Here is a 21,184-nt window from a genome sequence, read left to right as displayed (position 1 = left end):
CCCTGCTCCTCTGATGCTGCTTGGCCTGATGTGTTCATCCAGCTCTACACCTTGCACCAATATACATTTAGGTAACTGGGTTATTCTCATGTGGCCATCTGTTGAATAGTATTTATAAAGTATATATCACAATCAAATAGACCTCCGTGTTAATGTTAACAAACATTGGTGGTCTGAAAAGGGAACTTAAATTATGTGTAAATCCATATCTTCAATGACAGTATTCAAACCAGGAAAAGTGCTTCATAAAATGGTCATAATTTGTAAACATTCACCATATGTTGGAGCTGCTCCTACATTTGAGAGACACAAAATGGCTTCAGCATTTAGATACAAGATGGTAGACCAACTGTTGTTAACGAATTGTTTAAAACAGAATTAAAAAGCCTGCTTCAGCATTTAAATGAAACAACAGTGCCTTTGAGAAGGGGTTATTCCGAGGCAAAAGGGAGCATTATCTGAACAACAAGTTACAAGGAATGCAGTGACAGCTTTGCTTGGGAAATATTCAAGGACGAACAATTCAAAGATTTGTAACAAACACAGATGTGTCAAAAGAAACTTTGAATGATCATTAAACTGCAAAAAAAAATTAATTCCAGTCTCCATAATGAAAGGATGTTATCCCATTTGGCGAATAGTGTTAGTTAAGCATCATGCAGCCATGAAAACAACAGCTAAAGTTATCTCGCAGAAATTAGCTGTTTCTTTGAAACTATTTACAATATTAAGAAATAGGTTCTAGTTAAAGATTCTTCAAAAAATCAGAGATAGATTTCAACATAACTATAGAATAAAAGCATTAAGGGAAAACAGTATAGAGATGCCTGACATATCTTGTCTCATTAGCTAAAGAGTGCTAACAGTAGAAGTAATTATAAAACTTTATAATAGAAATTAATATTAGAACATAGAACATAGAACAGTACAGCACAGTACAGGCCCTTCGGCTCACGATGTTGTGCCGACCTATTTTCCTGCTGTAAGATCAAACTACTCTGCTTACCCTACATCTTACTATCATCCATGTGCCTATCCAAGAGTCGCTTACATGTTCCTAATGTATCTGACTCCATTACCACTGCTGGCAGTGCATTCCACGCACCCACCACTCTCTGTGTAAAGAACCTATCTCTGACATCTCCCCTATACCTTCCTCCAATCACCTTAACACTACGTCCCCTCGTAATTGTCATTTCCACCCTGGGAAAAAGTCTCTGGCTATCCACTCTATCTATGCCTCTCATCATCTTGTACACCTCTAACAAGTCACCTCTCATCTTTCTTTGCTCCAATGAGAAAAGCCTTGGCTCCCTCAACCTTTCCTCATAAGACCTGCCCTCCAGTCCAGGCAGCATCCTGGTAAATCTCCTCTGCACCCTCTTTAAAGCTTCCACATCCTTCCTGTAATGAGGTGACCAGAACTGAACACAATATTCCAAATGTAGTATAACCAGGGTTTTTTTAGAGCTGCAGCATAACCTCACAACTAAAGGCACAGCAATCTTTTCCCTTGCTTCCCGTAGTAACCTTGCGTATATCCCGTCTGGCCAGGGGACTTATCTATTCTCATGTTTTACAAAATTTCTATCACATCCTCCTTCCTAATATCAACCTGTTCGAGCATAGCAGCCTGTTTCACGCTGTCTTTCACTGGTGAATACTGAAGCAAAGTATTCATTAAGGACCTCACTACCACCTCCAACTCCAGGCACAAGTTCCCTCCACTATCCTTGATTGGCCCTGCTCTTGTTCCTCACATAAGTATAGAATGCCTTGGGGTTTTCCTTAAACCTACCCGCCAAGGCTTTTTCATACCCCCTTCTAGCTCTCCTAAGTCCATTCTTCAGTTCCTTCCTGGCTACCTTGTAACCCTCTAGAGCCCTGTCTGATCCTTGCTTCCTTAACCTTGAGTAAGCTTCCTTCTCACTCTTGACTAGATGTTCCACATGTCTTGTCATCCAAGGTTCCTTCACCTTATCATCCCTTCCTTGCCTCAGTGGGACAAACCTATCCAGCACTCGTAGCAAGTGCTCCCTAAACAACCTCCACATTTCTGTCGCGCATTTCCCTGAGAATATTTGTTCCCAACTTATATTCTGCAGTTCTTGCCTAATAGCATTGTAATTCCCCCTCCCCCAATTAAGTACCTTCTCATACTGTCTGTTGCTATCCCTCTCCATGACTATACTAAAGGTCAGGGAGATGTGATCGTTATCACCGAAATGCTCTCTCACTGAGAGATCTGACACCTGGCCTGGTTCGTTGCCAAGCACCAAATCCAATGACTTCCCCTCTAGTTGGCCTATCTACATATTGAGTTAGAAATCTTCCTGGACACACCTAACAAAATCTGCTCCATCCAAACTATTTGCACTTAGGAGGTTCCAGTCGATATTAGGGAAGTTGAAGTCATTTTATGACTAACTTTTATACATGAATGATAAAATTTGATAAAGATAGGAAATGGAATACAATAAGTAATAGAATTCAAGCAGTCCTTAGAGATAAGCAAGTCAGGGACATGTCTAAAGGGGAACAGCCAGTAACTTTGGAATACGAATTAATAAGTTACATAGAAAGATCCCAAGGCCTAGCGATTACATTGTCTGTTAGGCATCATAAAACCTACGGCTGTCCATAGGAGTGTCCATCATTGTTCAGGTGTTTCACAGGACTGGTTGTAAAGAGAAAGGGGAGGGCACCATAACCATGCTGTGTATGATCATTGTAACACAAAATGTATAAAAGTACTGTTTTTCACAGTAAAAACCACAGTGCATCATTGATCGCTCTTCCAATCTGAGCTGTATGTTAAGGGAATGATTGGGTTCTCATGTTGAGGCCAGATTTGGGGAAGATCTTTGGCCCTCACCCGGTTGTTGCTTGAATAAAAGTCTGCCACATGCCTGAATCCGAACCGCCCTCTATGAATTTGTCCCTGGTTGGGGGTTACGCTCCTACACCATACAACAAATATGGAAAATTCCTTCAGCTGAAGTCTTTCGTTGTCCTAAAACTGGGCAAGTCAATAATGCTTCACTTCAAATTAATGGTATGTTTACAAAGAATAATTAATTTGCACATCGAGTTGCAGATTCTCGGTGATGGGGAATGGGAAACCTTCTGGTCATATCTTAGAGCTTCCAGTTCAAATCTAGTATAATTATGAAAATCAAGCTCCTTTTACTCTGCTCTAAAATGGAGATCACTATAGGAAAAGTTCAGAAAAATCATCCTTTTCTGCTCAGAGATTGTCAACCAGCATCAAATCAAGTAAGTGTTATATTATGGAACTTTGTTGTTAAAAATTGGCTTCAAAATTCCTAAATCCACTTCTCAAGTGCTTGAAAGTAGACACCACAGAAAACAGGCTTTCACTCCATCTGTCTGGCTGAATGCCACCCTACATAGTCGAGATGAAAAACAGATTACTGAGCCACTGCGTACATAAAACATAATATGGAATATTGTAGTCAGAGATAACAGAATGAAATTCTAATACCAGTTATAGTTGGAGTCAGTAGTTGCTGAAGTATTCCAATTCAATTGAGTTAATCCAAATGTTTTACAATTTTTCTGTCTAGATTGGTTTTATTTTAAACAATCTCAGTACAGTTTCAAGGTTACTGCCTCACAGAGATGAGAGTTGTCAGGGAAAGACTTCCAATCTGAAATTTAGAATGGATTCTTTTCTATCTTTCAAACACAGCTTCACTATTCTAAACGAATTGTTATGTTATTGTAGTAACTTGTATTTACAGATAACAAAGTAAAACATCCCAACATGTTTCAGAGGAGCATTTGGGCAAACATTGGTACCGAACGCATGCCAGAAAATTCAATTTTTAGTTTCAAGTATTTCACATCCTGCGATACAAACATCATTTTAATTTGTAAGTTTTACACTATTGTTGAAATTCCAACATATGAACACACAAATTAGGAGCTGCAGCAGGCCTTACTGCCCCTCAAGTCTGCTCTGCCAGTCAATAAGACCACGACTGATCAGATTACTCCACATTCCCACTCACTCTGATATCCTTTCACTCATTGGATAAGCAAGAATTTGTCAGATTTGGCTTTAAAAATTTTCATAATCTCTGCTTATACCAGCGTTTGAGGAAAGATGTAATAAAGACACATAACTTTCTGTGAGAACAAATTTCTCATCACTTTTGTCTGAAATGGGCGAGGCCTTAATTTGAGACAGTGACCTTTAGTTCTCGATTCTTCCACAAGAGTAAACATCCTTTCCACATTCACCCTGTCAAGGCCCTCAGGATCTTATGTTTCAACTAAGTTGCCTCTTACTCTTCTAAAATTGAGAGGATACAAGCCCAGTCTACCTAACTTTTCCTCATAACACAATCCTCCATCCCTAGTATTAGGCTGTTAACTTCCTGTACACAGCTTCCAATACATTTACATCCCTCCTTGAATCAGGAGACCAATAATGCAGAGTAGTCCAACATGATCTCATTGAAGACCTCTATAACTGAAGCATAGTCTCCATGTTTTACATTCAATTATCCTTGCAATAAATTAGAACATTCTATTAGCCTCCCCAATTACTTGCTATATCTACACACTATTTGTAATTTATGCATTAAGACATCCAGATCCCTCTGCATCACAGATCTCTGCAACCTCCCTCCATTTCTATCAAATGTTTAGTCTTTCTATCAGAATGGGCAATTTCATACTTTCCCCTTCATTTGCCAGAGTTTTTGTCCAGTAATTTAACTTAGCTACTTCCCTTTGTAGCATTCTGATGAAATCATCACAACCTCTTTTCTTATCTGTCTGTGTGTCAACAGCATAGTTAGTGACCATACCTTCAGTTCCTTCACCCAGGTCATTTATGTAAATTGTAACAAGGTTGAGGCCTGAATCCTGTGGCAGAACAATTGTTATATCTTGTAAATAAGAAAATGACCCATTTATGCCTACTTTCTCTTTCCTAACTAGGAATAGCGAGCCAATTTTCTATCTATCCCAATATGTTACCTCCTACACGATGAGCTTTTATTTTCTGAACTAGCCTTTGAGGTGCCACCTTATCAAGCGCCTTCTGGAAATCCACTGAAAGGCGAGACGTGCATCGTATGTCCTGTCAGTTACTTTTCTAAGAAGTTGACTGAATGTCAACAAAAATATTCAATAGCTGAGAAGGTAGCATTGAATCTTACATTAGCACCATATCATTTTGAAGTATGCATTGCCAACAATGTGAACGAAGCTGTTATTTATATGGGTCACAATCTTTTGATTCCTTTTAGAATGAATTTTCCAAATGTATAATTTGAAAATTTTATTGAGCCTGAGAAAGAGAATATCATAGTGGATGTTTTATTGAAAATACATATGGAGGAAACTGAATGTTGTGATGTCCGTGGACTTATATAAATTATGGTTGATGGGTAACTAATTGTATGTTTAATGTCATCAGTACAACATTCAATTTTACATAGCAAGAAATGCAAGAAAAATTTTAATGGGTAATAAAAATGTCTCTTAAAGACAATTCCACTTTTTTTGAGGGGTCAGTCTGATGTAAGATGTGTGACTTCTATATCTTAATAACATTTATTCTTGAGGTTGGATTTTGAGCTAGTGGCATGTGGGTTTTTGTCTGTGTGTATGAAGTGATTGAATAATTTTTCAGAATTTCTGGATCCATGGTTTAAACCAGTACGTGTCAAGAAACTAAGAGAGTCAGGCCCTCCTGGAGTGATAATGTGAATTCATTTGAACAAAGAGAATTTTATGATCAGAGAGAACAAACATCGAAAGACTTCCAGTTGGCTTACAACAATCATGATTTGAATTTTTGCTTAGGAAAGGCCCATGGCTTGGAAAGCTTTGCAAAGTTTGCAAAAGACTTGGCTGGAATTATATATGAAAAAAAAAGTTTCTTCTGGTGAAAGGAAATGGTTCAGAACTGTTAGAAAATAGGTTACCTTAGTGTAAAACGCTTAGTATGAAAATTCCAGATCAGAAGTGTTCAGTTAGAAATCCAAAAGAGTTATTTGAAGCTAAGAATGTTTAAGCTTGGTTATGTGAATATTCAAGAAAAAGGCCATCAAGCTCTCAAAATGAGGAATTTAAAGAAACGGTCAATTTAAACATTTGATGTACCAGAAAAGAGAATTCTCTCTCTCTGTATCTGGAATTTGACTACTATAGGGTGATGATGTTGGAGAAGATGTGATTTTGTTTTGCTATATGTTTCAAAACTTTTCAAATTATGTTGCATGTAACTGATTGATTTGTTCTATTCTGTCTTCATTTCATCGTTAAGACTAAATCTGTAGCATTCTGTCATACGTTTTAGTGAAATAACACCAAGTTAAAGAAAATCAAAATATATTTTATCAAGGTAGATTCTAGTCTGGGATCATAACACTAATTCCTTGCAAAAATAATTAATCAAAGAGTTAAGAATTAATAAACAGCGAATGTGTTTACTGAGATTCAATTCCATATACATACTGTTCCTACGTAGGAGGAAAGAAAATTTCTGGTGAGGTGGTTTGTATTATACATATTCTCTAGTTCTCATTCTGAAGGATTGTTATTTGTAACGCAGGGGCTTATTTCACAGTTGTCTGCTATTTATGGTCATTGCAGCTGAAATTTGCTGTTATGGTAATTTTTCACTTCAAGTCTTTGCTCCACAGGCACATCATGGCCAAAGACAACCTTTGTACACACGCATAATTCATAAATCTAATTTCAACTGCAAGATATCTGTTGCAAGAATCATCTGCAGAAAATCTCTAATGCTTGTCCCCATCACAGCAGGAATTAATTACACATAATACAAGCATGCGAGTTCATAGAGGTCACAGGATGAGACAGGGGCTAAGGGTCATGGCTGTAAAAAGTTATTAATGATATTCTGTGATATAACACAGTGATCAATGAGGCATTGATGATCTCACCATGTTGGCAAGTGAACATACAGCCACACACACATATGTATACGTAAGTGCATTGGCATACTACAGTCTCTTGATAAAAGAAATGCAAATATAGTAACAGTAATAAATGCAGCCATTACATGTCTAATGTAATGAGACAAAAATACTCTGAACATAAATTGCCACAAGAGTTACTTATATAAATGATTTGCATGAGAATTTAGGATCATAGTTAGTAAGTTTGCGGATGACACCAAAATTGGTGATACAGTGGACAGTGGAGAAGGTTTTCTAAGATTACAAGGGATCTTGATCAATTGGGTCAATGGGCTAAGGAGTGGCAGTTGGAGTTTAATTTGGATAAATGCGAGGTGTTGTGTTTTGGTAAAACAAACAAGGACAACACGTATACAGTTAATGATAGGACCCTTTGTAGTTTTGTCAAACAGAGAGACTTAGGGGTGCAGGTACATAGATCTTTGAAAGTTATGTCACAGATAGACAGGATGGTTAAGAAGACGTTTAGCATGCTTGCCTTCATTACTCAGACCATTGAATATAGGAGGTGTAACTTCATGTTGAAGTCGTGCAGGATGTTGGTGAGGCCACTTTTGGGGTATTGTGTACAGTTCTGGCTGCCCTGCTATAGGAAGGATATTAAATTGGAGAGGGTTCAGAAAAGATTTACCAGGAAGTTACCGAGTCTGGAGGGTTTGAGTTATAAGGAAAGGCTGAACAGGCTGGGACTTTTCTCACTGGAGCATAAGAGATTGAGGGTTGACCTTAGAAGTTTATAAAATCATGAAGGGCATAGGTAATGTGGGGGAGTTCAAAACTAGGGGGCATACTTTTAAAGTGAGAGGAGAATGATCTTAAAGGAACCTGAGGGGCAAATTTTTCACAGACTGTGCTTCATATGTGGAATGAACTGCCAAAGGAAGTGGTTGATGCAGTTAGAATTACAACATTTAAAAGGCATTTGGATAGGTACATGAATAAGAAAGGTTTACAGGGACATGGGTGTCAAACGCAGGCAAGTGGTTTGGAGTTAGTTTGGAGAACTTGGTCTACATGGCTAAGTTGGAACAAAGGGTCTGCTTTTGTGCTGCATGACTCTATTATTCTGATAATCTTGTATTACAGCCGAGATAGACTGAATTCCTGGAGAATGATCCAACTGGGTGACGACACTCATGCTGCTAGGTGGCAGAAGGCTAAGTGGCTCATGGATTCTACAGTCACAGACAATTCTTAAAGGCTAAAGTATCAAAATCAGAAATTATCTGCTGTGGTTTGGTATATACTCTAACCTTTTATTATATATGTTAAATCATAGGAACATAAGAACAGGAGTAGGCCATTCAACTCCTGAGCCTGCTAAGTGCCAACCTCTCAGTCTTCAGTCAATGTACACATAGTGCCAGGTTAAAACTGAAGTCCGCTAGAATAAGTACATGTGAAGAATAGGGAATTCTTGTTTCAACTATATCGGCTGTTGGTGAGACCGCACCTGGGATACTGTGCCTTGTTGGGTCCCTGAATTTGAAAAAGGATTTATTGGCATTGAAGGCAATTCAAAAGAGGTTCACTTGGCTGATGAAGGAGTTGACTAATTAAGAATTGCTAACCGATTAGACTTTTATTCATAGAGTTTAGGAGAATGAAGCCTGGTCTCATTGAAATATACAAGATTCTGAGGTGGCTTAAGAGGGTAGATGCTGAGAAAATGTTTCCACTAGTGGGCAAATCCCAAACAATGGGATCTCGTTACATAATAAGGGGACACTCATTTGAAACTGAGATGTAAAAGAATTTCTTCTCTCAGGCAGTAAGAAGATAATATCACCAGAGGCTGCTCTTTCTTTAAACAAAGATAATTGGTGGTAAGTTTGACCTGATGGTAACCACACCTCAGGCAAGAGTTGAGAGAGCAGGACCTTCATAGTAACCTAAGCCAATGTGGGAATTGAATTAACACTGTTGGTAGTGCTCTCTAGCTGGACAGCCAACTGAACTAACTGTGAATATCAGAAGGCCTTCAGCCCTGAGAGTTGTGGAGACTAGATCACTGCAAGTATTTAAAAAGGATTTTACACAATATCGAGGAGGTAAGGGCTGAGACTGGCATAAAAAAGGAGTTGAAGCCTGGGGCAGAACAGTCATGATCTTACAGAATGACAGGTGGGCTGAATGGCCTAAATCTGCCCTTGTTTCTTATGTTCTTACGCTCACAACAGGAATCCTACAGATGTCTGAAAATGGTATAGCATAACCTGTACAACCAGCATTCCTTCATTTTCTTTTTCTGCACAGATCTTTGAGGTCCATGTGTGGCCACAGCATCTGGAACAGAAAGTCAATTCTCCAGAGGGCGGTCGGCAGATGAATCCTCGGAGGGGTTGCTTCTGCAGCTTAGAGGGAACGTTCTCCAAACATAAAGAACAAATTATAAGTAGAAAGAATGTGGGACATCCACCAACTCTCAGACATTACAAGCATGCTTGCTTCCTTCAGTGTTGTTAGACAATCATTAGCCTAAGCACTCGTGGAATCACCACACTTCGAGCCAAAAATGGAAGGAAACACATCAAGGATGCAGAGGCAGTCAGTGCTTACTGGATACACATTTTGAAGAACTCCTCAACCGAGACTATCTTCACCTCGAGCGGTCTCCATCGTCTCTCCATTCAACAACATTCAATCTAACTCGGTATTATTGCTACCCTAATATGGAATAAAGCTGAAAAGCCATTTCACAGCCACAACCAACTGGAGCTGATGGAAGCCTTGCTGAAATTGTGAACTACAGTGGAGATATACACCCTGGACATATCCGCACAACTTCATATCCCTCATCCAGTAAGAGGAGTTCATGCTGGATGATCAACATTCAAGAACGGAAACAAATCCATCTCTAATAACTACAGAGGAATCTCCCTGCTGTCTTCCATAGGGAAGGGCATTGCAAGGATTCTTCTCAATCGTCCACTTCCAATGGCTGAGGAACTCCTTTCAGAGTCACAGTACAGTTTTTGCCATTCAAGATCCACAGATGTGATCTTCACTTTGTGGCAAACCCAAAAATTGCAACCAGCAGCAGCAACTGCTGTACACAGAATTTGTCAACTTCTCAAAAGCCTTTGACTCCATCAGTTATCGAATGCTCATATGCTATCTCCCAAATTAGGCTGCTCTCAGAAATATGTCACCATCTTCCACCGACTCTACTATGATGTGTAAGTCACGATCCACATCAACAGAACCACCCTGACCCTACCTCAGTATAAACTGGAGTTAAGCAAGACTATACCATTGTACCAATTCTCTTCTCCATTTTCTTCACTGCAATACTGTACCTCCCCTCTAGAAGATTATCCACAGGCATGGAGATAATTTACAGAGCAGATGGAAAGCTGGTTGACTGACACGGCCTAAAATCTAAAAGTAAAAACACTCCAACCTCAGTCATAGAACTTGTTGACACCTTCTTTGAGGCATCTGAGAAAATGGACCCCTCAACAAACATCCAGGAAACTAAGGACCTCTTATGTTTATTATCATGTTTATTATAACCTGTTAATGTTCACTTATATAGACCTGCTCTTCTTCAAATAATGCCTCAGGGTTTTTATTGGTCATCTGAACAAGTTGAACAGGAGCATTTTGTTTCATATCTCCAACAATACAGCACTCAATAAGAACTATATTGAATGGCCAATCTAGACAATGTTTTCTAGTCTGAGCCAGAGGTGACAGTGTCACTAATTGTATTTGTTCTGTAAAGATGACGTTGCAAGTAGATTGCAGAAATCATCAACATCCAAGTAAAGGTATCTCAGTTGAATAAATTAGCAATTCTCCATGCTAAATAATCAAAATGTTATGGGAGGGTTACTGTGGTGCAGGGAAAGAGACCCTACCTCTGAGCCAGGAGGCCCACGCTTGAGTCCCACCTGCTCCAGAGATGTATAAGAATATCCCTGAACAGGTTGATTAGAAAAATATTGAAATAACTGCAGAGAGGTCGGTAACCTGTTACCAAGTCCGAAACGTCAGCTTTCCTGCTCCTCTGATGCTGCCTGGCCTGCTGTATTCCTCCAGCTCCACACTGTGTTATCTCAGACTCCAGCATTGACAGTTCTTACTATCTCTGACCAAGTCACCCTTTATGTGCACAGTACACTGGCTGTAACCAGTCAGCTTGGAGTCAGTCCCTGAAATAAATGGTTTCTCTCTCTCTCTTAGAGGAAGCACATGACCAGCGTTGGCATTCCTGCTGCTATTTCAAATATAAAAACATTTTGTGGAGTTTCTTCACTCAGCTAGTGGAAGGGGCTGGGAAATGTGTGGCTTTTTTCTTTTCCATTGTTAAGGTGGACAGTCAGGAGAACCCCTTCAAAAATTCACCTCTGCATCAAAGAGGTTTCTCTCTTCTGGCAGATTCAATCTGAAATTGTGAAATTCTAGGTTAAATGGATATGAAAAGTTATTATTCATTAGAGGTTATACACACAGCTACCTCTGGGTGTTATAGCGATTGAGTACAAAGGTAAAAGAGCTAAAATATTACTAATGCATCTGTGAAGACCTGCTGCGTCATGCACAAGAGGGATTTTAGTATCCTGCACTCAGTCGACTGAGCACTCAACTACCTTCATTAAAAACAGCCCGTCCTTCTGAGAACAATTGTAATACTATATGATCAGTTAATAAATGTCACCTGTACCTGCTCTTTTAGATTACTTTGATGCTGTTTGAAAGTTAAGTATTAACTATATCCAGCAGCAGATAATAGTGTAACTTAACCCTGTCAGCACTAAATATCTAACTACAGTTTTCAAAACACTCAGAGCCCACAGCCTTGGGTTTTTGCTCCATCTCTTGAAGAGGACTTTGACATTGTCTCAATTTGAAGAAATGGGGTGATTTCATTATCATGGGTGCACAGTCTAGGATTCCAAAGGTTTGACAGAGTGCCTTAGCTCGGTGAGTAGCTTAGGACAGTGAAACGGTCCAAGATAGGGCTGAAACATTCACAACAATGGTGTGGATGATTGATCTTGGCCTCCTCCAGTGGTCTCTAGCATCACTGATACCGGTCTTCAGCCAATTCAATTCACTCCGTGCGATATTAAAAAACAGTTGGAGGCACTGGTAACTGCAAAGCCTATAGGCCCTGACAACATTCTGGCAATAGTACTGAAGACTTGTGTTCCAGAACTTGTTGCACCCCTAGCAAAGCTGATCCAGTACAGCTACAACACTGGTATGTACCCAACAATTTGGAAAATTGCCCAGGTGTGTCCTTTACATAAAAAACAGGACAAATCCAACCCGGCCAATTACTGCCCCATCGATCTACTCTTGATCATCAGTAAAGTGATGAAAGCTATCAACAACAGTGCTATCAAGCAGCACCTGCTCAGCAATAACCTGCTCAGTGACGCCCAGTTTGGGTTCTGCCAGGGCCACTCTGCTCCTGAACTCATTACAGCCTTGGTTCAAACATGAACAAAAGAGCTGAATTCCAGAGGTAAGGTGAGAGTTACAGCCCTTGACTATATTCAACTGAGTGTGGCATCAACGATCCCTAGCAAAACTGAAATCAATGGGTATTGATTAACTGGTTGGAGTTAAAACTGGCAAGTAGGAAGATGGTTGTTGTTATTGGAAGTCAGTCATCTCAGCTTCAGGACATCTCTGCAGGATGTCCTCAGGGTAGTGTCCAAGGCCCAACCATCTTCAGCTGCTTCATCAATGACCTTCCCTCCATTGTAAGTCAGAAGTAGGGATGTTTGCCAATGATAGCTCAATGTTCAGCACGATTTGCAACTCCTTAGATATTCAAGCAGTCCATGTTCAAATACAACAAGACCTGGTCAACATGCAGGCTTGGGCTGACAAGTGACAAGTAACATTCGTGCCACACAAATGACAGACAATCACCATCCCTTTACATTCAATAGCATTACCATCACTGACTCCCCCACTATCAATGTCCTGAGGATTATTATTGACTAGAAATTCAACTGGACTTAAATACAATGGCCACAAGCTAACCCAGAAAATTATAGGCCTGTAAGCCTTACATCAGTAGTAGGGAAATTATTGGAGAAGATTCTTGAAGACAGGATATGCTTGCACTTGGAAAAGAATGGACTTATTAGGGATAGTCAACATGGAAGGTCTAGTCTCACAAATGTGATTGAGTTTTTTGAGGAAGTGATGGAGGTAATTGATAATGATAAAGCAGTAGATGTAGTCTACATGGACTGTACTGAAATATTTGGCTGGGCCAGAAGATTAAGTGACATGGGATCCATGGTCAGTGGGTAAGTTGGATACAAAATTGGCTTGGTCATGGAACAGAGGGAAATTATTGAGGGGTGCTTTTCTGACGGGTGATCAGTAGTCAGTCGTGTTCCATGAGGAACGCTAATATTTGTAATAGATATAAATGATTTGGAAAAAATATAGGTGGTCTGATCAATTGGTTTGCAGACAACACAAAAATTGGTGGAATTATGGATAGTGAGGAAGATTGTCGAGGGTTACAGCAGGATATAGATCAGTTGGAAAGTTGGACGGAGAAAAAGCAGATGGAGTTTACCCCAGACAAGTGTGAACTGATGCATTTTGGGAGGTGCAAAAGGAAAGTATACAGTAAATGGTAGGACCCTTAGGAGCGCTGATATACAGAGAGATCTTGGGGTACAAGTCAATAGCTCCCTGAAAGTGAAAACACAGATGGTGGTAAAGGAGGCATATGCATGCTTGCCTTCATTAGTTAGGGCAATGAGTATAAAAGTTGGCAAATCATATTGCAGCTGCATAAAACTTTAGTTAGGCCGCTTTTGGAGCACTGTGTGTGGTTCTGATTGCCACACTATAGAAAGCATGTGAAGAGTTTGAAAAGCATGCAAAATAGGTTCACAAGGATGTTCCCTGGATTGGAGTGTATTAGATATAAGAGAGGTTGGATGTTGGATGCTAAGGATGATCTAAAAGAAGTATTTACAGTTATGAAAGATATGGATAGGGTGAAGAGTCAGATTCTATTTCCAAGGGTGGAAATGTCAAGTCGTAGGACCTATAGGTTTAAGATAAGAGGGATAAACTTTAAAAGAGATATGCGAGGCAGTTTTTTTTTTACACAGAAAGTGGTAGGCACGTGGAGCATGCTGCCAGGGGAAGTAGTAGAAGCAGATATGCCAGCAATGTTTAAAAGGCATTTAGATACACACATGAACAGGCAGGGATTGAGGGATATGGATCATGTGCAGCCAGATGGGATTAGTTTGGAATGGCATCGTGGTCGGCACAGACATGGTGGGCTGAAGGGCTTGTTCCTGTCCTGTACTGTTCTATGTTCTAAGAACAGGTCATAGGTTAGGAATACTGCAGTGAATAACTCATGTCCTGACTCCCCAAAGCCTGTCCAGCATTGACAAGGCCCAAGTCAGGAGTGTGATGGAATACTATCTACTTGCTTGGATGGGTGCAGCTGCAATAATGCTCAAGAAGCTTGACATCTTCTAGGTAAAAGCAGCCCACTTGATTGGCACCACATCGATAAACATCCACTCCCTCCAGCACTGACACTCAGTAGCAGCAGTGTGTACTATTTACAAGATGCACTGCAGAAATTCACCAAAGATCTTCAGACAGTGTCTTCCAAACCCACGATCACTTCCATCTAGAAAGATAAGGGCATCAAATATATGGGGAACACGACCACCTGCATGTACCCCTCCAAGCCACTCACCATCTTGACTTGAAATATATAACCATTCATTCACTGTTGCTGGATAAATTCCTGGAATTCCCACCCTAATGGCATTTTGGGTCAACCTACAGCATGTAGACTGCACTGATCGAAGAAGGCAGCTCACCACCACCTTCTCAAGGGCAACTAGGGATGGGCAATAAATGCTAGTCCACCCAGAGATGCCCATGGCCAATGAGTGAACATTAGATAAATTGTAACTTGTGTGTCTGCCAAAAATCTGAGAACAGCTTTGAACACACCCACAAAATAAGCTGTAGTGAGCGGAGCCCATGAGGGTGGCATTTCAACACTTTCTGGCCGCCCCTTCCTGGTTTTGAATGATCTGGTTTGGACCCAAGGTGTGCAACTTGACACTGAGACATACAAAATGGATGATAGCAAGTTCATTTTGCCTTTCCCTATGTATATTTCTGATGAAGACTTATTCAGTAACACTTTGTTAGGGTTGCAATCCTCAGCAAAATGTCTCCTACCAGCTCTCTTAGAATGATTCAATACAGTCAACCACAAATGGTTGCAGCACAGGGACAGATCTGCAATAATTTTACAGCTAAGCTTCCAGTATTCACCGCAGCTTCTTAGGATCGTCCTGATATGAAGTTAAAAAAAACCCCACAAGTGGCCCACAAGTACTGCTGGTACACTGACATGGCTGGGGTCAGTTAGCTCAGTTGGCTGGTTGGCTGGTTTACAATGTAGAGTGGGTTTAATTCCTGCACTGGCTGAGGATACCATGAAGGACTCTCTTGCTCAATGTTACCCCTCACCTGAAGTGGGGTGATCCTCAGGTTAGACCACCACCAATATTCTCTCACTAATGAAAGGGCAGCCTTATGGTCCAGTAGGACTATGGTGACTTTTCCTTTTACTGACAAAAATAATCAATACTTTGTTCTTGCTCCGTTGATGAGAGATACATTTACTCCATTTTTCATTGAGTTTTAAATATCCTTGCACCAGTAATGATCTTCACAATTACATATTATTTCCCTATAATTAGGTATTGAGTTGTTAGTCTAAACTCCATAACAAAGTCTATTTTGACTGGCCTAGTTCATATCTAATGAGATTTATGTGAATCATGATGATATAACTGAATACATGACATCAGTAACAGAGGAGACATCAGTTATATAAACATGTGAAGAGAGATGTCTTAGACACTACATAAGATAGCTGTATTCGATAACCTACCACGTTACAGATTTAAACTCAAGTTTTCACTTTGTCATAGAATTACAGCAAAGCGGAATGAGTTATTGGTTGAGACCTGATTGAAATTTTCTAGGAGGTTGCCTGTTCACCCTCAGCTCTGAGATCAATTTTTGTTAGTCGTGCTATCTTTCATCATTGCTCACTCTCTAGTCAATCTGTTTTTGGTCTATACAGTGAGTTAGCAATAACTAACCTTGAAACTGTTGCCTAGAATCACATCCTGAAGTCATAGGTCCCATAATTTTGTAACATATATGTTTTGGCTGTACCTAACCTGAATGCAGAGCAAACAGCACAGATTTTTTACTACACTTTTTCTTTCATTTGTGAAAAAACTACGATTTGGTTTGTTAGCAATCTCCTGAATTTTACAATCAGAGGAAACCATAGGCTCTGAACTTGGATTTGTGTAAGCAGAGAAAGATTTAAATGGTCTCATAAGTCTTATGTAACTTCTTCACAGTGGTTCTGTAAAGGTCCATCTGTAAATCGAATAAGATATTTAAAATCACAGAAATTAAATTTTGGTCGAAATGCATCAGAAGTAAAACAATACTCCCCAAGAAATCAGTCACAGAAAAGTTCTCTCAAGCGTACATGTTACAAAAGGCTACAATTTAGTTGGTATAAGAAATAAAAAGCTGTACTGTTTCTGTAGATACAGCAAGTGAATAAGAATTGTGCTCTGACAATATTGCAAAGATTACTGATATTCAATTAATATGGTCACCTGATTATACACAAACGATAACAGGACAAACATAAACAAATCACATTGGCATCTATCTAACACCTTTATGAAAGCTGTAACCAGCACAATGGCTTTGTGGTAAGTGATGATTTGTTTAGGAACATGTGATGCATTTATATTAAATTCTTTTGCGTACTATTTTAATAAATCATCAAACCAGTTCAAATGAACAGGTTAGCACATGTATTAAAATGCAGAAGAAAAGAATTCAATACAAGTTTGTTAAGTGTGCATATGCTATTCTTCACAAATCACAAGCTTTCGGAGTGCTGCTCCTTCGTTAGATGCTTCACCTGACGAAGGAGCAATGCTCAGAAAGCTTGTGATTTCAAAGAAATCTGTTGGACTATAACCTGGTATCATGTGACTTATGACTTCCTCCACCCTGGTCCAACACTAGCACCTCCATATCCTGAATTTTCCCAGCCTCTGAATGACATGGGTCAAGGAAAGACAGTTGGGAAAATATGGTGAGATTGGAAAACAAGATTCTTGATGTCAGGGAAACTATTATCTGATTTGCCACCTAAGATTTGAACAATGAGATAAGGATCTTGCTAGTGAGTAATGAATATTTTTTGCATGCATTTATATTTGATTAGTACCTAATTTCGCTTAATTTAGATACAATGTTTTATTCCCCCACAGTGTGGAGAGAAATTAGGTGGCAATCTCTCGCAACATAAATACCAGGAGATCTTGGACAAACTTTATTGTTTTTGTTAGAGCGTCAGAGACAGAGGAGCGACCTGCTAGAGGTGTATAAAATTACAAGAGGCATGGTGGATAGTCAGAGTTTTTTTCCCAGGGTCGAAATGTCAAATACTAGGGGTCATAGGTTTAAGGTGAGAAGGGGAAAGTTGAAGGGTCATGTGCAAAGAATGTTTTTTACACAGAGGGTGGGAGATACCTGGAACATACAGGCAGGAGAGGTGGTAGAAGCAGATATGATAGCAATATTTAAGGGGCATTCAGACAGACATTTGAGCAGGCAGGGAATAGAGGGATACAGATCATGTACAGCCAGGTGGGATTAGTTTAGAATGACATCATGGTTGGCACAGACATGGTGGGCCAAAGGTCCTGTTCCTGTGCTGTACTGTCTATGTTCTATGAAAGTCAGAGTGGGAACCTGGTGACTCCAGCTCACCATTTGCCCCTCCAGGCTTTCATCTTGGACAGCAGTCCCTGACATTTCAGGCATGTTCCACGGGCAGTAGCTGTCGGTACCTTACTCCTGTTCATGGAGGTTGGCATCACACACGTACCAAGCTTACTTTATCATCACGTCACCAACGCACCTCAAATACAGTTCCCCACTTTAATGCTGCACTTTAGAACACACCAAAACCTTACATTTTCCTGGTTCAACAATGATATTGGAAATAAAGGTTTGTTTAACATTGGCCACAAACATCATATTCTAAAAGCCTGGATTGAAACAGAATATAGTGTAATCACTTCTTATTAAATGTTATCTTGTCTCTGACTGTGATGAGTTTGAATCTTGAGGTCCCTTTTCAGCATTACCACCTAGGGGCTAATCTGGCACAAGGGACTGGTGACCTAGGTAAAACAAGGCTAACTTTTCATGGTATTGATTTCACAATATGAAGGCGAGCAGTGAATTACACCAGCATACTGTTCGACAACCCTTCCTCAACAAATTCCTTATTAAACTGATTAGTCGTTAATGGTGGTATAATAATTACATTATTGGACTAGTATCTGAGAGATTAGAATTAATAATTCAGAAAATGTGTATCTTCAGAATGAAAAGGAATCTGCTCATTCATTTAACTTACACCTTATAAGATCTTGCTCTTTACAAATTGTCCTGCTTTCCCACATAACCAATGAGTTGAATTATTGAAGAATTTAAAAGCAAAATACAGCAGATACTGGAAATCTGAAATAAACAGAATGCTGGAGAAACCCAGTGGCTCTAGCAGCATCTGTGGAGAGAGATACAGCGTTAATATTCTGTAGAAGAGTCGTGTTGGACTTGGAAATGGTAACTCTGCCTCTCTCTCCGCAGACGCTTCCAGACCTGCTGAGCTACTCCAGCATTTCGCTGTCTTTGTTATTGAAAAATTTACCTTTACTCCTTTGTCACCTTTTAGTCCTGGTTTCCCAACATCACCCTGAGGAAGGAGAAGAGAAACAAAGTTTATTTCTGGAACTCAGACTTGCAGCTAAATCAATAAAAATAAATCTCATTTAAAATTATGAGAAGTATGGTAATAACCAAATAAAACATATAAGCATTGAAAATAGGAGTAGGCGTAGGTCCTTTGGCTCACTGAGCCTGCTCTGCCATTCAATATAAACATGGCTGGTCATCCAACTTAGTACCCTGTTCCTGTTTTTGCCACATACACTTTGATCCCTTTAGCGCTAAGAAGTATATTTAACTCCTTCTTGAAAACATTAAACGTTTTGGCTCCAACCACTTTCCGTGGCAGAGAATTCCACAGGCTTACCATGGTCTGGATGGAGAAATTTTTTTTCCTCCTCTCTGTCCTAAATGGCCTGCCCTGTATCCCTAGCCTGTGACCCCTGGTTCTGCACTCACTGGTCATCAGCAACATATTCCCTGCATTTACTCTTCCAGTCCTGTTAAAATTTTATAGGTCTTAGCATGGTGCTCACCTTTTCGCCACGATCTCCAATCTCACCCTGATGAAAAGAAACAGCAGAAAGGAAAGAATTCTGAATAGGAACATTAGAAATGCACAGGTTGCAGTAGACTCAACTCGATGCGGCTCCAACATGAGGATCTCTGCCCAAAAATAGAAAACTGAATTCATCTTTATCTTTGACATTTGTGCTCAGTAATTTGTAATGATAAACTGTGCTTTGGATAAGATTTTAAGCTGTATCGGTAGGGCTGTGGATATCATTGTGAACTCGGGAGTTGAAGAAGGGAAAATGTTTGAGTATTTGAAACCCAATATAATCCTCTTGACATCAGGCCAAAAGAAATGGAAAACCCTTGTAAAACAGGCTTCTTATGCTTGAAATATACCAAGTTGCCTCTGGTTGTAAAGCTAATCCAGTAAGTAATTTCTAATCAGCCTGTCAGAGATGTTTTTACACACCTCTGGAGCAGGTGGGACATGAGCCCAGGCCTTCTTGCTCAGAGGTAGGGACACTACCATTGTGCCACTATAGCTTTGAGATAACCCTCTGTTTCAACTTTAACTGCTCATGCACGTTTCCCGAGCGATTTTAAATTTGCCAGGGTCAAACCGAGCGAGAGCACAGTGGACACTGACACAGTTGAAAGACCTTTAAATGTTGAACTATATCAGTTGCTTCTATGTCAAAGTGAAAAGCTTTTGCTCACAGGCCTTTTCTAACCATATACTTTCATTGCTTTAGGGGTAAAATCCAAACCCTGAGGTTACTTCCGCTGCCTTGGGCTTTGACCTACATGTCCTTCCTGACACAGACTTCTCAGCATCATGGGGCCAGTTTATACAGTTGAAACCTGGGTATCTGAAGAACAGCAGCTGCAGCAGCTGCTGCCTTTTCCTCAGCCACCTGCATCTAAACGTGACTGAGGGGTTAACACAGAGGTCCAGCCTAAAGGAGGCACGATTCCAGCATGGGTTATATTCCGGTAGAGGTTCGGCTTCCTGCTTAGGGAGCCTGCCTTAGATTGTTCAGACTTAATCAGCAAGTTGCTGGCAACATCTGTAGGTCCTGGCATATGACCTCTTTCCAAATGGGCCAGGTAGGTATGCAATGCCTCTCAATGACCTCTCAAGGTCACCTGCATTTCCTTGCCTCCGGCTCCTCCCAAGGATCTGCTGGTGACATTTGCAGTATCTCACAACAGTATTTCCCAGGTGACCATCACTATGTTTGGCTAAACACCCAATTATGTCCTCCGTGCTACTGGTGAGGCCAATCAGAGCAAGGGGCCCTCAAATCTGTGATAACAGCTAGGTTGTCATAATTATGGGGAGACGCAGATTGCACCCATGTGACTATCAAGGCATTGTCAGATCAACCAGCAAAATTCATCAGCCAAGAGGACTTGTCACTGCATTAATGCTCAGCTCCTGTGCAACTACTGGAAAGCATCCATGCATGTCATAACCTGAAAGCTTCCTTCATTCTGTACCAAGATTCCCCCTGAACCTGACACCCCCAGATAGGCAGGAGATATGCTTGGAGGCAAGGGCTATCCTCTCAGAACATCGTGGATAAACTCTGTGGGAAAGCTACAATAAAAGAACAGGAAAAGCAGTTGGAGCTAAACGGGCACTATGGTGGTCATAGAATAAGCTATTTGGTTGCTGAAGATGTGATTCAGGTGCCTGGACAGGTCTGGAGGTGCCCTTCATTTTGCTCCAACAAACCTGTCCAGAATAGGAGCTGTCTATTGAGACTTGCATAACAAAGAGCAGCAGAGAAGAGAGAAGCAGAGTTAATGTGAGATAACAAGGTGTAGAGCTGGATGAACACAGCAGGCCAAGCAGCGTCAGAGGAGCA

The 21,184-nt window shown here is 40.3% G+C and overlaps 1 protein-coding gene across 1 annotated transcript in view; it reads right to left on the bottom strand.

Annotated features, from left to right (window-relative positions):
* LOC109917899 (collagen alpha-1(XXV) chain) overlaps positions 1 to 21,184 on the bottom strand; it is a 620,002-nt gene that overhangs the window by 100,899 nt on the left and 497,919 nt on the right. Inside the window, exons 13-14 of the mRNA XM_048603420.1 lie at positions 19,334 to 19,360; positions 18,781 to 18,825 (exon numbers count right to left, since the gene is read on the bottom strand). Of these exons, the coding sequence (XP_048459377.1) occupies positions 18,781 to 18,825; positions 19,334 to 19,360 (72 nt within the window). The remainder of the gene's footprint in view (positions 1 to 18,780; positions 18,826 to 19,333; positions 19,361 to 21,184) is intronic.

Source organism: Rhincodon typus, chromosome 1 (genome assembly GCF_021869965.1).
Source record: "Rhincodon typus isolate 14 chromosome 1, sRhiTyp1.1, whole genome shotgun sequence".
NCBI lineage: Eukaryota > Metazoa > Chordata > Chondrichthyes > Orectolobiformes > Rhincodontidae > Rhincodon > Rhincodon typus.
Note: the sequence above shows the minus strand (reverse complement) of the source record. Positions and strands in the feature narration are given on the sequence as shown.